This window comes from Drosophila elegans, unplaced genomic scaffold (genome assembly GCF_018152505.1).
Source record: "Drosophila elegans isolate 14027-0461.03 unplaced genomic scaffold, ASM1815250v1 contig_149, whole genome shotgun sequence".
Lineage (NCBI taxonomy): Eukaryota > Metazoa > Arthropoda > Insecta > Diptera > Drosophilidae > Drosophila > Drosophila elegans.
The window spans coordinates 1,365,475-1,379,775 of NW_024545513.1; the positions used below are offsets into that span (position 1 = coordinate 1,365,475).

Here is a 14,301-nt window from a genome sequence, read left to right on the forward strand (position 1 = left end):
CTTGAAATACAAAAGTTGTTTGTTAGCTTTCAAACAAAAACAGGCAATATCAAAATATTTATTTTGTTTACATTAAAAAGTATATCAAAAGACAAAATAAAATGTAATTTCGCTTAATAAGCTAACAAAACAATCTCTTTCAAGAAAGTTATCCGACTTAGGAAAAATGTTGATCGGAAAAAATATCTCGTTCAAAATGAAGTAAATCTATTTGGAGTTATTTCTGTTTGGCTTAAAACAATACAAACTGTTAAGTGTTTTTTTTTAATTAAAGAAATTAACATTCTTTTGAAGAACATATAAGGTTTTGAAGAATTCAAGATGACCTAACATTTTTCGGTAATATTTTTTTCAGGCTTATATTTGATTTAAACAAATTTAATTTATATTTGATTTAAAATTTAAAAAAAAAAATATTTTCAAAGCCATTGCAATGCTAAATTTCATAATTTTTTTAAGTGCACTCCATGATAGTCGACAAATTTGAAACGGGATTTGGTTGCACGGCCTGGTCATACTGCGTCTTCTGCGAAGAAAAAAAAAACTAAAAAGTCGGCAAATTTTTTGCAGCCGCCTGCTGTATATATGGTGTAAAAATAAAACAAACTATCCGTTTTGTTATTATTGTGGTCGGCTCGAAAGTGCTATCGTGTGTGCAAAAAAACATAAACAAAAAGGAGTGCACAATTACAAGCGGCTAGACCAACAAACGGAAGTTTTCCACTTGGCCTCCTCCCCCGCGCCGACGTCCCTCGCCCCGCCCCTCAACTCCTCTCTTCGGACGCCACTGGACTGCTCTCTTATCTTTATTTATTTATTTTTTTTTTTTAATTTTTTTTATTGTTTTTGTTATTGTTGTATTCTATAATTGATCGGTGACCACGGAATATAGTTTTAAATAGTTCAAAATGTCGAAGAACAAGCTGAATCTGGTGCTGCCGCCGGTAAATACGGAGGCAACTGTTGCCGCCGCCACAGTGGCGCCGACGCCGCCGTTCAAAACCCCTTCGGGCACAGAGTAAATATGATACATTTGATATGCTCCTTATAAATTACTTGTTTTTTGTCCCTATCCCTCCCGCACTGCCCATCCCATTTCGATTTTGTATATTTATCATTCGAGTAGGGTAAATCCTTGTTCCAGGGTGTCAGGTGGCTAATTAATTTCGGCCAATTGATTGATTCCATGGAATCCAGGAAGAGAGAGAGAGCGAAAGAGAGAAGACTCTTTCGGTTTGTTGGCGTAGGTGTCACTCCTTGAACGTGACGCACACATGCACCCACACACTATAGGCTATAACGGTCACAAGAACAGGTACACCGCGAGAAAAGTTTATTAGAAAAACCTAAATTATTAAGATTGAAAAATACATTTTCTAATGGGAACATTTTTCCAAATTTGGGTATTTTCATATTATCTGTAAAATATAATTCAAATGATTTGAACAGATAGCGTTGAAGTGACTGCGTTTTATTTTGTTAGATCCAACTCTTCTATGAAGACAAAACGAGGTTTAAGAATGTCTTCTTTGAGCTACAGAACTATAGCTTTAATTTTGTTTTAAAATATACTTGTATTTTTTTTCAAAATATAAAAATTTCAATAATGTTCATATTACTTACATTATTGGATTGCTTATTAAGCATGAAGCAAATTTATCCTTAGAGTTACACGGGTAATGATTTCTCTACAATTTCCTTAACTCAGCATCAATATGTAGGCAATTATTTTGTAACCATCTGATGTTTTTAGCATAGGGAAGTACCTAATCGTATAATATTAGCCCATCCCCCACGTTTTCGTTCCATTCCCCATTGCCTGCACACTTTACATTTTCGTTTTGGTTCGCAAAAATTCATTAAGAGGTTAAATTAAAGCACACACAGTTTGCTGGGCAAGCCGAAGACGAGCATCGATGCGCTGACGGAGACGCTGGAGGGACTGGACATGGACGACACGGAGCGCAAGCGGATCAAGGTGTTCCTCAGCCAGAAGGAGAAGATCGGCGAGCTGTCGGACGAGGATCTGGAGAAGCTGGGCGAACTGGGTTCGGGGAATGGCGGCGTGGTGATGAAGGTCCGGCACACGCACACACACCTGATCATGGCCAGGAAACTGATCCACCTGGAGGTGAAGCCGGCGATCAAGAAACAGATCCTGCGCGAACTGAAAGTCCTCCACGAATGCAACTTCCCGCACATCGTTGGCTTCTACGGCGCCTTCTACAGCGACGGCGAGATCAGCATCTGCATGGAGTACATGGACGGTGGCTCGCTGGACCTGATCCTCAAGCGGGCCGGCCGAATACCGGAGTCCATCCTCGGCCGCATCACGCTGGCGGTGCTCAAGGGTCTGAGCTACCTGCGCGACAAGCACGCCATCATCCACCGGGACGTCAAGCCGAGCAATATCCTCGTCAACAGCAGCGGCGAGATCAAGATCTGTGATTTCGGCGTCTCCGGCCAACTGATCGACTCCATGGCCAACTCCTTCGTGGGCACCCGCAGCTATATGTCGGTGAGTAGTCCTGTCTCGGTACCCAGATGCAGTATATAAGTATCTATAAATGTGGATCACAATTGCTATACAAACCCGAGGGATAATCACGATTGGTTTTGGCTTAAAGGCTTTGAAAATAATTTTTAATCACATAAAGAGAGTACAAATTGAATCAGTTTTCAATACAAACAGCTGGGGTCATGAAAATAGTAGTTTTTTAGCCTATAAAAATAGCAATTAAAACAAGTTTTGAAGCAACTCTTGGATATAAAATAAATGGGGCACATGCAAAAAACCCAGATTTAACATAGGTATAATATATAAAAAAAATTTTATATTTAAAAAAAATAGGTTGGATTTAATATAATTGTATTCCAACTCAAAGTGCAGATGCAGGAGCATTTCTTTTTATTTTCTTTAAACAAAAAAAAATTTTAATAGTACATAAATCGATTATAAGCTACATATATAATATCTAGACAATGCAATTTGTTGGTTTAATAGACTCTTTAATATTGTTTTGTTGCTTCTTTGTGTTATTAAAAACAATTACTTAGTTATTTTTATGTTTTGTTTTTTTCTCGACTTTACACTGAGATTTGTGCTTGTTTTTTATAAATTCTTTTTGTAAATGTATTGCCATGGGGCAGTTTTGGGCACTCCCAGACCCAAAGGAGCTACATATTTTTAAAAGGGAAGGGGCGAGCTTAACAAAAGATTGCAGAATGTACACAAAGATATAATATATGAGTAGACATGTGGTAAACTACAAAACAAAATATTTGCACGCACTGCTCTTTGTTGTAGCCGGAGCGACTGCAGGGCACCCATTACTCGGTGCAGTCGGACATCTGGTCGCTGGGCCTGTCGCTGGTGGAGATGGCCATCGGCATGTACCCCATCCCGCCGCCGAACACCGCCACCCTGGAGTCCATATTCGCGGACAACGCGGAGGAGGGCGGCCAGCCGACGGACGAGCCCCGGGCAATGGCCATCTTCGAGCTGCTCGACTACATTGTGAACGAACCGCCGCCGAAGCTGGAGCACAAGATATTCTCCAGCGAGTTCAAGGACTTCGTGGACATCTGCCTGAAGAAGCAGCCCGACGAGCGGGCCGATCTCAAGACCCTGCTGGTAAATCTCATCCCATTTTTATCCCTCACGTCGCAATTTCTGCATATAAACTATACAGTATATATACATATATGTATATCTTTTGTAGAGTCATCCGTGGATTCGCAAGGCGGAAGTGGAGGAGGTGGATATATCCGGCTGGGTGTGCAAGACAATGGATCTGCCGCCGTCGACGCCAAAGCGGAATACGTCGCCCAACTAGACGCAGATGCAGGTGCTGATGCAGATGCAGCCCATCCATATCCCCACTTTCCCACTTTCCCCTTTTCCCCATATACCATTTGCTCTTTGTTCGGCGCAAGGCAAAACAAACTGAACTATTATTATTATTAAATCGAAAATAAAGAAATCGAAGTCATACCATGTACGGTGCGAGAATTTTTGCGACGCGGTTGGGTAAATTAATTTAAATTGGGTAATATTAAATTAAATATTCCTCACACATTTTGTAATTTACCTAGAATTTCCTTTTATTTTAACAAGGATTTTGTGAGTTTCTATATTTCAATATACTTTCTAGAAGAAAATATAATTTTTTTTGTTAATTATGAGTAATGCATGAAAAAGGTTCCTATATTTATTAATACCGTTTTTTATGTTCTTATTTGAAGTTTTAATTAGGGAAATAGTTTTAATGGCATATTTACTCTAAGGAGAAGGCATTCATATAAGTTGTCTTTTAACTTAAGTAAAATTAGTTTTTTTGTTTGAGTAAATAACATGTATTTTATTAACTTCAAAAAATGTTTTTAAATTTCAGTGTTTCAAGTGTAAAGAAAATAAGTAAAGACAGCTGTTGATATATGTACTTATCTCTAGCAGTATTACAAGAATATATGTTCTATACTTCAGGCACATTCGAGTACAACAGCATTTACGAGAAATATATATAATAACTGATTGATTTTAGACTAGCTTGGACTAGTTCTTAGGTGGATATGTAGCATTAAATAATAGTAGAAAATAAATGAGTCATTATGAATTCCAAGGACTAGTCGCTTTCATAGCTTTTTTACAATTTCTAATATATATATTAAGTAATGCTATGTCTCTGATAGATGATAATTTAGTTAGAGTAACTTATAATTTAAGCCTAATTAATCTTCAGTCAGGTCCACGGTGGTAGGAACGTCCACCTGTTGCTTTTCATTGCAGGTTTCGGTTTCAGGTGCAGATGCAGATGCAGATGTGAATGCCATCTCCTTGGGCTGCTCGTCATGGCACTCGATTAATTCCATATCACTATCGTTCTCAGACTCGGATTCGTCTAGGTTTATGCAGCTGCCAGCGCTGTCCTCGCCATCGGAATCGGTATCCAAACACTCCGCGGAGGAATTGGAGCTAACATCAATGGTGAGTAGATGTGGCCCTTCGTCGCTGGATGAACAGGTCAGGGCAATGGGTGTTTTCCTCGATTTTTCCGGCTCTTCATCATCGGACATCAGCTCGCGAACTATGTCGCTCAAGGGAGAAGCTGAACGTTCTTTGGCCAACTTTTGGCCATTGGCTAGGAAGACTTGGCCGTAGACCATGGCCACGGCCGCAGCCATTTGCTTGGAATGTTGGAGGAACATTTCCGAAGGTGGGGCAATGGGCATGGCCTCTCCATGCCTACTACTTCTACTGCTGCTGCTGCTGCTTCTGCTGCTTTTCCTTCGCCTCCTCGTGGACTTCTTGTGCTTCTTGGCCTTCTTTTTGTGCTTTTTCCTGCGACGGGAGCGACTGTGACGGGAGCGGCTGCGACTGCGGCTAGATTCCCTACTGCTGCTGCTGCTGCTCCGTCTCCTGCTGCTGCCTCGCCTTTTGTCCTTTTTGTGGGCAACTCGGCTGCCGTTCCTGTCCAGACTTCGACTTCGACTGCGACTCCTGCTCCTCTGGACATCGCGATTGTAGAAGTGATTGGACTGCCTTCGCTCATATATATCATCCAGATCCTGCAGCTTTTGCCGACAATTGGCCTGCGTGCGCTCGTCTTCCCTTTTATTGTGGCGAATCGCCGTGTTTATGGTGCGGCCCAAAAAGCGCTTATTCGTTTTTCCCAGTGGATTCACTTTGCGTTCGGCTTGTTTGTGGCTGGGTAAACTGGGATTCTGGCCTTCTATCTCGCGCATCAGCTCGGCTATGGCCCGGCTAAAGCCAAAACATAAGTTAATTTAGTTATTTAATAACTTTAAATATAAATATTTACTTTGTTAGTTCGGCATCCATTTCCATGAATGGTGTTTTTGATTAGTGTGACCAAAGAGTGGGAAAAATACAATCCCCTACTGAAAACAAATTAAAGCAGTGCGACCAGAGTGGGACACAACAGCTGTGTAAGTTGTATATAAACACATAAACTAAACACACACGGGAACTCAGCTTGATAAGCGATTTACAGTTACAGAGATCAGATCCAGCACGCAATTCCCGGCCAATTGAAAAGATTTAAAACGCAGAGAAAAAGAAAGAGAGAGAGCGGAGGCGACACCAACACACACACACAGGCGCGATTTGCGGCAGCGTTCTTTGTTGCAAATTACCGTTGGAACCCCCCTCCCACCCCTCTCTTACCTACCACTAGCCAAGCGATCCACGATCCACCAGCCAGAGCCAGAGCTAGTTGCTTCCAGCCAGTGCTCCGATGCAGACGTCTCGCTGAAACAACAACTACTCATCGCTGGACTGGAAAGGAGCGCGCACAGCACAGCTACCATGTCGGCGGTGAACCAGAAGGAGAGTCCCAGCCGGGACTCCACAGCCTCTACATCCGGACACATCTCGATGCTGGCGGACAACACCTTGGAGTCGCTGTCGCGGGACTACAGCTTGGGCAGCTTGAACTCGGCTGGCAGCCAGGACGAGTTCTTCCGGTGCCGCGACCATGCGGACAACATCCTCAAGCGGATGCAGCTCTATGTGGACAGCCAGCAGCTCTGCGACGTGGTCCTCATCGCTGGAATCGATGGCAAGCGGTGAGTTTCGATTGACACTCTCGGTTCCTATTTCCAATCTCCGACTCGATCGCTGATTCCCAATTTCCGACTACATTTTCCAAATGATGTGGTCTTCGATTTATGAAACTAAAATTTCTGTTTGGAACGCCTTTTCCCGATGTCCATTTCCGATTTCGACTTCCAGCGAGAAGGGATCATGGAACTCCTATTCCCGATTTCCCATTCCCTTTTCCAATTTCCACAGAGACAAAGGAATGGAATATGGTCTTTCAAATTGGAAAGTTCATTAGCGATTCTCACCCGCTTCCTCTTTACCCGATCCCGGTCCCCAGGCCCCCACTTACCCACCTCCCCCTCCCCCAACTGACCTTCATTTGTGTTCTTTGTCTGCTCTTTCCAATGCGCTGTCCCCAACGCAGTTCCAACAGTAAACACTCACACGCACACATTCGTTGCACAGTGGTGACCAAGACAATAGCACTACGCAGATGCAGGAAGTGCAGCTGCTGTCAAAATAATAATACCTAGAGAAAAGCACTCAACTAAATGCAAATACAGATAAGTAAAAAAAATATAGTGGTACGTGGTTTTCGACTTCGAACGTTAAAAGAAATTCGATTTCAGTAAATGTTTAGTTTAAATCGACTTAAATCAACTTTATATAGGAAACAGTGTTCAGGTGAAAGACGTAAGGCCTTTAATACTGGTTATAATTCAATTATATTTATCCAATGGTTTTATTAATTTATATTTAATAAATATATATTGATTTATGCAAATGCCTAGTGCTATAACTTAGTTTACACGCAATTGTTAGTTAAATGGACTAATGATCCCGATCGGTATTGTACCGATCCAAAAAATATAAATTTAATGTGGATGCAACTTTATCACACATATAGTTTGTTTGTAGCATATTAGGCATCGTTTATTATTCAATGGTTTTTAATAACATTATTGTTGATATCAAAGTCATTTACGATTTCTTTGCTTATCAACAATTATGGCGATAAGGGAACTTATTTGTTTATCACATTCGCAATAATGTTAACTTGGATAAAATAATTTAAAAGTTTATTGAACTCAAGAAAAATGCAAATGAACAAGGATATTGAGCTTTTAATGCTTATTGGATTATATAATTTAATTAACTATATATGTAAAGAAAAAATCTATGATTATTATGTACAAAAACACAGGCAGTTGAAGCAGTGCAAATCAATTAAAATATGTTCACTGGTAATATCCTTGAGTTTATAACTTCAAATGTTATTTATGCGTCCGCTGCTGTAAACCTTGTGGCAACAGTGCAGAATGAGAGAGCCGAAGAGATTCCGGGCTTAAAAGAGCTGCTGAGTTAGCGAGAAAGAGAACCTTACCCATTTAAACTTTGTTTTTGCTCGCCGAACAATGGCAATGCAACGCAACAGAGAAGGATATATTTGTCTCAAAACAAAAACAAAGACGAAGACAGAGAGCCAACAACAACAACAACAACGAAAGCGACTGCAGCATGAAAAGATATAGATATAACGATTTGCGATCCGAGTGCAGTTGCAGCTTTATTTGATTTCTTCACCCGCTCGCTGCACTCAACCGGTTTTGGATCGTGAAAACCTGTCGATCTGTGCCATGGTAAACAAAGGGAAAAGAATCCACCAGCATACAGTTGCGGTCAGAATAATAGTGTCACGGTGCTCACTCGAAACAGAGTACAAAAAATGATTTTCTTTTGAAGTTACAGAAAATGTCAAGCCCAACACGATAAAGCTATTTATTTTCTTACCTAAAAAAAAGTGTATTTCGGTTACTGAAACAATTGAATTTTATTATAAAATGTAAACAGGTTTGTTTTCTGTGGCCAATTTAGTTTGTAATGACATCCAAAGTGAACAAAAAATAGACTCTAAGCACGTTTAGGTATTCTGAGTAAAATAAAATTAATGAGGGGATTAAAGACGATTTTAAAATGTTCAGCTGACATTTAATTTAACTGTTTACGAGATGAAAAAATTACTTATATAACAAAAATGTATAAGCCTTAATTACGGCCACATATTTTACCTTGTCATTTTGTCTCATTATAAACTATCCTTAATTTAATACAATACAATTTTCTTTGTTCTTTACTTTTTCGGGCTTTGATCAAATTAAAAAAAAAAGTTTTAAGTTTTAAATACATTTCTTTTCGGGCCTTGATCAAATTAAAAAAAAAAAAAACATTTTCAAATTTGAAATATATTTCTTTCGGTGCGATTAATACTTTTGAACTATAATTTGTCTCATTATAAACCATCCTTAAATAGACAAAATACAAGTTTACAGCAATTTAAGTTTTCGGGTTTTGATAAGATTAAAAAAAAGTTGTTGGTTGAAAAAATAAATCCTCTTATGCGCTTAAACCTTCTGACCTATTATAAACTATATGTCTTATTATAAACTATGCCTAGATTAACACAATACATTAACGAATGTTGTATTGATATTTTTAGGGTGCCCGCCCACCGCCTGGTGCTGTCGGCGTCGAGCGCCTACTTCTCGGCCATGTTCACGGGATCGCTGCGCGAGACCAAGGAGCAGGAGGTGACCCTCGGCGAGGTGCACGGCGACGCACTGCATCTGCTGGTGCAGTACTGCTACACGGGCTTCATCGAGATGCGCGAGGACACCGTGGAGACGCTGCTGGCCACCGCCTGTCTGCTGCAGCTGAACGCCGTCGTCACGGCGTGCTGCAACTTCCTGGCCCGCCAACTGCATCCCTCCAACTGCCTGGGCTTCGCCTTCTTTGCGGAGCAGCAGAGCTGCACCACGCTGCTGCGACTGGCGCAGGCCTACACCTGCCAGTACTTCATGCAGGTGTGCCAGAACCAGGAGTTCTTCCAGCTGAACGCCGACCAGCTGGGCAAGCTGCTGAGCAGCGACGATCTCAATGTGCCCTCCGAGCAGGACGTCTTCCACAGCCTGATGTCGTGGGTGCGCCACGATGCCGCGGCCCGCGAGCCGCACATCGCCGAGCTGCTGGCCCTCGTCCGGCTGCCCCTGCTGCAGCCCGCCTTCATCATGGACCACGTGGAGAACGTGTGCAACGCCAACGAGTGCCAGCAGCTGGTGATGGAGGCCTTCAAGTGGCACCTCATGCCCGAGCGGCGCTCCCGCATCGCCACCGAGCGGACCACGCCGCGCAAATCGACGGTGGGCCGTCTGCTCGCCGTCGGCGGCATGGATGCCCACAAGGGGGCCATCAGCATCGAGAGCTACTGCCCGCGCCTGGACAAGTGGACCTCGTGGAAGCACATGACCGGTCGGCGACTGCAGTTCGGCGTCGCCGTCATGGAGGACAAGCTGATCCTGGTGGGCGGACGCGACGGCCTGAAGACTCTGAACACCGTCGAGAGTTTGGACCTGAACACGATGGCCTGGACGCCGCTCAATGCCATGGCCACGCCGCGTCACGGACTGGGCGTGGCGGTGCTGGAGGGTCCGCTCTATGCGGTGGGCGGTCACGACGGCTGGAGCTACCTGAACACCGTGGAGAGGTGAGTACTTAAACCTATTACTCTAAGAGTCAAAGGGTATAATGTATTTCAGACCCTTTAAAGTATGAATATATTTATCCTTTCTGCCTAGTTTAAGCCATAATATAACCACGATTGCAAGAGTCTGTCTAGTCACTTCAAAAAACATGGTTAGAGGTCAGTTATGAAGTTGTATATGTTTATGCGGTCAATATCTATTGATTTATCCAAACATTTTCCAAATCGAGTCATTATTTTAGAAGTTATGAACAAAAACGTTACTTGTTGGTTAATTGAAAAAAGCTTTTGATAGTGACCCGGCAGATGGCGCCACCCTTAAATCAATTGCTTGTATATATTTGTGCTTTAAAATTGGTTTTCGACTTACTTGTCTTCTTATTCCGACGTTATCCCTTCTCCAGATGGGATCCCATTGCGCGCACTTGGAGCTACGTGGCGCCCATGTCCTCGATGCGCTCCACCGCCGGCGTGGCTGTCCTGGGCGGTCGTCTGTACGCGGTGGGCGGACGCGATGGTTCCGTCTGCCATCGCTCCATCGAGTGCTACGATCCGCACACCAACAAATGGAGTCTCCTGGCGCCGATGAACAGAAGACGCGGCGGCGTGGGCGTAAGTAAACTACTGGATTCCTAGTTTTCAGCCGTGCTACCAGTTGCTGAGCTAGATTCTGGATAAAAGAAGGCTTATATTAGCTTACAATTGAAGCTAAAAGCAATCAAGCTATAGATTTTGAAATGGTAATAGTTTTACTGACAAAACTATGAACATGAAACATGTTTTATTATACCTTTTCAACTACCATTTTGAACTGGCAACACTGGTTTCTAGCTGTATTAACTGCTTATTCATTATTTCACTTACCAGGTGACGGTGGCCAATGGTTTCCTGTACGCCTTGGGTGGCCACGACTGTCCGGCCAGCAATCCGATGGTCTGTCGCACGGAGACAGTGGAGCGTTACGACCCAGCCACTGATACCTGGACACTGGTGAGTAGTGGTAGTGGGGGTACTGGGATCTCCCGATCTCCTAGTTATACCCGTTACAGGTAGATGGAAGCGTCTAAAGTATGTATAAATACTTGATCAGGATCAATAGCCTAGTCTAGATCTAACCATGTCCGTCTGTTTGAACGTTTAATTCTCAGCCACGCCACTTGGAGACATGGTTGAAGCCAGTTACTTAGTTGTATATGTTTATTTGGTCAATATCTATTGATTCATATAAAAATGTTGCAAATCAGACCAATACTTTAGAAGTTATCTACATAAATGTAAATGTAGATGGCACCACCTAAAACGATTATTTGCTAATGGCTTATTTATTTTAAAATTAGTAGCTGAGTAACGGGTATCGTATAGTCGAGGACTCTCGACTATAGCTTTTCTTCTTGTCCAAACTCTAATCCCTCTTCCCATCCCGGATTCCGTAGATCTGCTCGCTGGCCCTGGGCCGGGATGCGATCGGCTGTGCCCTGCTGGGCGACCGCCTGATCGTCGTCGGCGGCTACGATGGCAACCATGCGCTGAAGAGCGTCGAGGAGTACGACCCGGTGCGCAACGGATGGAACGAGCTGGCGCCAATGGCTTTTGCGAGGGCCGGCGCCTGTGTGGTGGCCATACCCAATGTCATACCGCCGGCGGCCCAACAGCCGCCGCCCAGTGCTACAGTTTAGTCTAAACCCACTCCACATTCGGTTGCAGTGTAGGCCCGTCGAATGCATCGCAGTGGGAATCCATAGCTATAGGAGTAGCTTTTTAGGAACGATTTGCATTTATAGCCCAGCCAAATTTCAACCTAAGACTAGAGGAAACTAGACTTATTTATAAAGAAAACTAATTAATCGAATTTTATAGAATTTATAATTTGACTGGAAGCAAAATAACTTGTAAATTTCATTATAATCAATTTAAAGACATTTTTTAAGGTGAAAATTAATAAGTTTCAATGGAAATTTGAATTCTATAATAATCTTTCTTGAAGACACATTCCACATTAGCAAAATTCAAATACATTTTACTTAAATAGTTCTTTTTGGTTGGTTATATATATATTTTTTTTTATAAATATAATCATTTTCATTTGCATATATTAAATTAAGAAAAGAAATACCAAAAAACGCAAGGTTTTTTTTTAGACTTCAGAAGGAAAGTAGTTTGTCTTTAAGTAGTTGCATTTTGAAGCCTGAAAGCGATGCACTTGGCGAAAGTACACTGCACCCAATTCTATAGTAGTTGTTGTAACTGTTGCTGTGAGCTGCTCGTGGTTGTTGCTCGTGTTCCCTAACCCGGCCAGTTTGAAATGCAGCTATGCAGCTCACCCCTTCGCCTCGCTCTCGTCTGTGTTCTCTGACATTATTTCCCTTGGAATGGCACATGTGCACCCTGAATTCACCCACTTCCTCCCATGCACCAGTATTTCCCTGTAAATCACCCACAATTCGGCTGCTACCTAAAGAAGTGTAATTGAAAAAAAAAAAAACAAAATCAAAATCTCATAGGTCTTAAGAAGTGCATGCTGTGCGAGGCTTTCAAGCGAAATTCGATCCCTAGTTGTAATTAACCAAACGTATTTTATACGATCCCCGGATCCATAGATTGTAACCATTACTCTCCATCCCACTCACTCACATGGTGTCGTACGCTTCACACACTGCATGCCATCTCGCTCGCACCGGTGACGGGCCCACATTCCATCGATATCGTATATATCCTAGATAAGACTGCGTCAAGCCAAAATTCCAAAAAAATAAAAATTTTGCTTATTTTTGCATGTGAAGTGTGCGAGACCATATAAACAAAAACATAAACAAACAAAAAACGAAAACAATCAAAAAAGACAACTGCAAATGCTTAGTTTTAGTTAGTAAATACATACGTATTCCATGGAATGATTAAATTTCGACTTCTGCATCGTCATTTTGTACCGATATTAGCATTAGCCAGTAAATACTAGATGTGTGTGTGTGCGTACAGCGAGCATTTATTTCTAATTGTTTATTATGTTTTTTATTTCTTTCTTTTCCCCTTTCCCTTCGATTGCATTTAAAAAATAAAGAAAAAGAAGAAGTGGAAGCCAGTGAGATTGGATCCAATCTGCTATAATAGGCGTCCCAGATCTGTCGAGTTTGTCGACTACTATAACATGTAAACATGTAAATGCAAGACAGACAAGACAACAAACTATAAACTATGAACTATAAACATTTAAGCCAAGCTACGAAAAACACAAGAAACAAACTTACAGAAAACAAAAAACAAAAACTAAAAAAAAAAAGAATCCAAATATTATGTATTATTTTATATTTACACATATATATATTTTTACACAAAACATACACTGCATAAATGTATACACTGGATATGTATTTTTTGTAATAAAAACTAAAAATAAAACGGTTATTTCTATGCAGTTGCAAATTGAAAAAATGGAATATTACGATTTTTAATGGTTTGCAATAGGTTTTATTAATAAACAATCTATGATTAAACAAGAAACCTTTCAAAACCTTGTCAAATCTACATAGTTGTTAGTGGATTTAGGAATGGTTTTACTTCAAAGAAATTTTAAGATAACTACAATTCTTATGTATATTTGTTTGATTCCTTAAAATGGAATACAAATCGTAGTTTTGAGATTAAATATTATTACATTTTATTCCTTATTTATTAAATGAAAATGGCATGGAAAGCAATTGAATTCCTTTATCATGTCGACTCTGTCCAATTTTGAACTTCTTAGCATTTTAGTCGTTTTGGGAATCCCCCAAAAGTATTTATGGTATTAAAAATGGTCACTCTGAAAACGAAGTGACGCCAAGACAGAACAAAAAGAAGTGAGATGGGTAAATCCAATATATTTTAGTCGATACTATCGATATATGGATAACTAAACTTATCACCTTTGGCGATATATGCATCCGGCTACATGGCGACATGAAAAAATAATCGACTATTTAGCAATTGAATTACTTGGGCAATCCTCCAAAAGAATTTTAAAAATAGACCTTAAGTAATAATTATTAACTCGATTGAGTACAAAATAATAGTAAGAAATTTAAACTATTATATATTATTAAACTATTTAACTATTTTTGTGCAGCATTCTTGAAAGCAATTATTTTGATAGCTTATCAATTGAAGCAAGAAAAAAATACGAAAAACATACCAGAATTTAATAGAGATGGGCAACTGATAA

At 41.0% G+C, this 14,301-nt stretch overlaps 3 protein-coding genes across 5 annotated transcripts; 2 read left to right on the forward strand and 1 right to left on the reverse strand.

Moving 5' to 3' along the window:
• Window positions 1-511: 511 nt before the first annotated feature.
• LOC108137434 (dual specificity mitogen-activated protein kinase kinase dSOR1) lies at window positions 512-3,992 on the forward strand. 2 transcript variants are annotated; one of them, XM_017259098.2, is made up of 4 exons: window positions 512-1,018; window positions 1,879-2,518; window positions 3,308-3,634; window positions 3,723-3,992. In XM_017259098.2, exons 1-4 carry the CDS (start codon window positions 909-911, stop codon window positions 3,834-3,836), a joined length of 1,191 nt encoding a protein of 396 aa, XP_017114587.1. In that variant the 5' UTR covers window positions 512-908; the 3' UTR covers window positions 3,837-3,992. The 2 variants fall into 2 exon arrangements, with proteins under 2 accessions (XP_017114587.1, XP_017114588.1); XM_017259099.2 differs by having other exon boundaries at window positions 1,888-2,518.
• A 398-nt stretch (window positions 3,993-4,390) lies between these two features.
• LOC108137420 (splicing factor, arginine/serine-rich 19) lies at window positions 4,391-5,916 on the reverse strand. The gene is made up of 2 exons (XM_017259083.2): window positions 5,823-5,916; window positions 4,391-5,764 (listed from the first exon to the last, which is right to left on the reverse strand). The coding sequence occupies exons 1-2, from the start codon at window positions 5,846-5,848 to the stop codon at window positions 4,732-4,734; spliced, it is 1,059 nt and encodes a 352-aa protein (XP_017114572.1). The 5' UTR covers window positions 5,849-5,916; the 3' UTR covers window positions 4,391-4,731.
• A 312-nt stretch (window positions 5,917-6,228) lies between these two features.
• LOC108137419 (kelch-like protein 5) lies at window positions 6,229-13,505 on the forward strand. Of its 2 annotated transcripts, XM_017259081.2 has the most exons (6): window positions 6,229-6,588; window positions 9,063-10,106; window positions 10,508-10,715; window positions 10,971-11,093; window positions 11,537-11,773; window positions 13,162-13,505. In XM_017259081.2, exons 1-6 carry the CDS (start codon window positions 6,329-6,331, stop codon window positions 13,252-13,254), a joined length of 1,965 nt encoding a protein of 654 aa, XP_017114570.1. In that variant the 5' UTR covers window positions 6,229-6,328; the 3' UTR covers window positions 13,255-13,505. The 2 variants fall into 2 exon arrangements, with proteins under 2 accessions (XP_017114570.1, XP_017114571.1); XM_017259082.2 differs by lacking the exon at window positions 13,162-13,505 and having other exon boundaries at window positions 11,537-13,002.
• Window positions 13,506-14,301: the final 796 nt, after the last annotated feature.

Coding starts and splice junctions, on each gene's coding strand:
- LOC108137434 (XM_017259098.2), top strand. CDS start 909: ATGTCGAAGAACAAGCTGAATCTGGTGCTGCCGCCGGTAAATACGGAG. Junction 1,019..1,878: donor AAAACCCCTTCGGGCACAGA/GTAAATATGATA, acceptor GTTAAATTAAAG/CACACACAGTTTGCTGGGCA. Junction 2,519..3,307: donor GCACCCGCAGCTATATGTCG/GTGAGTAGTCCT, acceptor TCTTTGTTGTAG/CCGGAGCGACTGCAGGGCAC.
- LOC108137420 (XM_017259083.2), bottom strand. CDS start 5,848: ATGGAAATGGATGCCGAACTAACAAA. Junction 5,765..5,822: donor ATGGATGCCGAACTAACAAA/GTAAATATTTAT, acceptor TTTTGGCTTTAG/CCGGGCCATAGCCGAGCTGA.
- LOC108137419 (XM_017259081.2), top strand. CDS start 6,329: ATGTCGGCGGTGAACCAGAAGGAGAGTCCCAGCCGGGACTCCACAGCC. Junction 6,589..9,062: donor GCTGGAATCGATGGCAAGCG/GTGAGTTTCGAT, acceptor TGATATTTTTAG/GGTGCCCGCCCACCGCCTGG. Junction 10,107..10,507: donor TACCTGAACACCGTGGAGAG/GTGAGTACTTAA, acceptor TCCCTTCTCCAG/ATGGGATCCCATTGCGCGCA.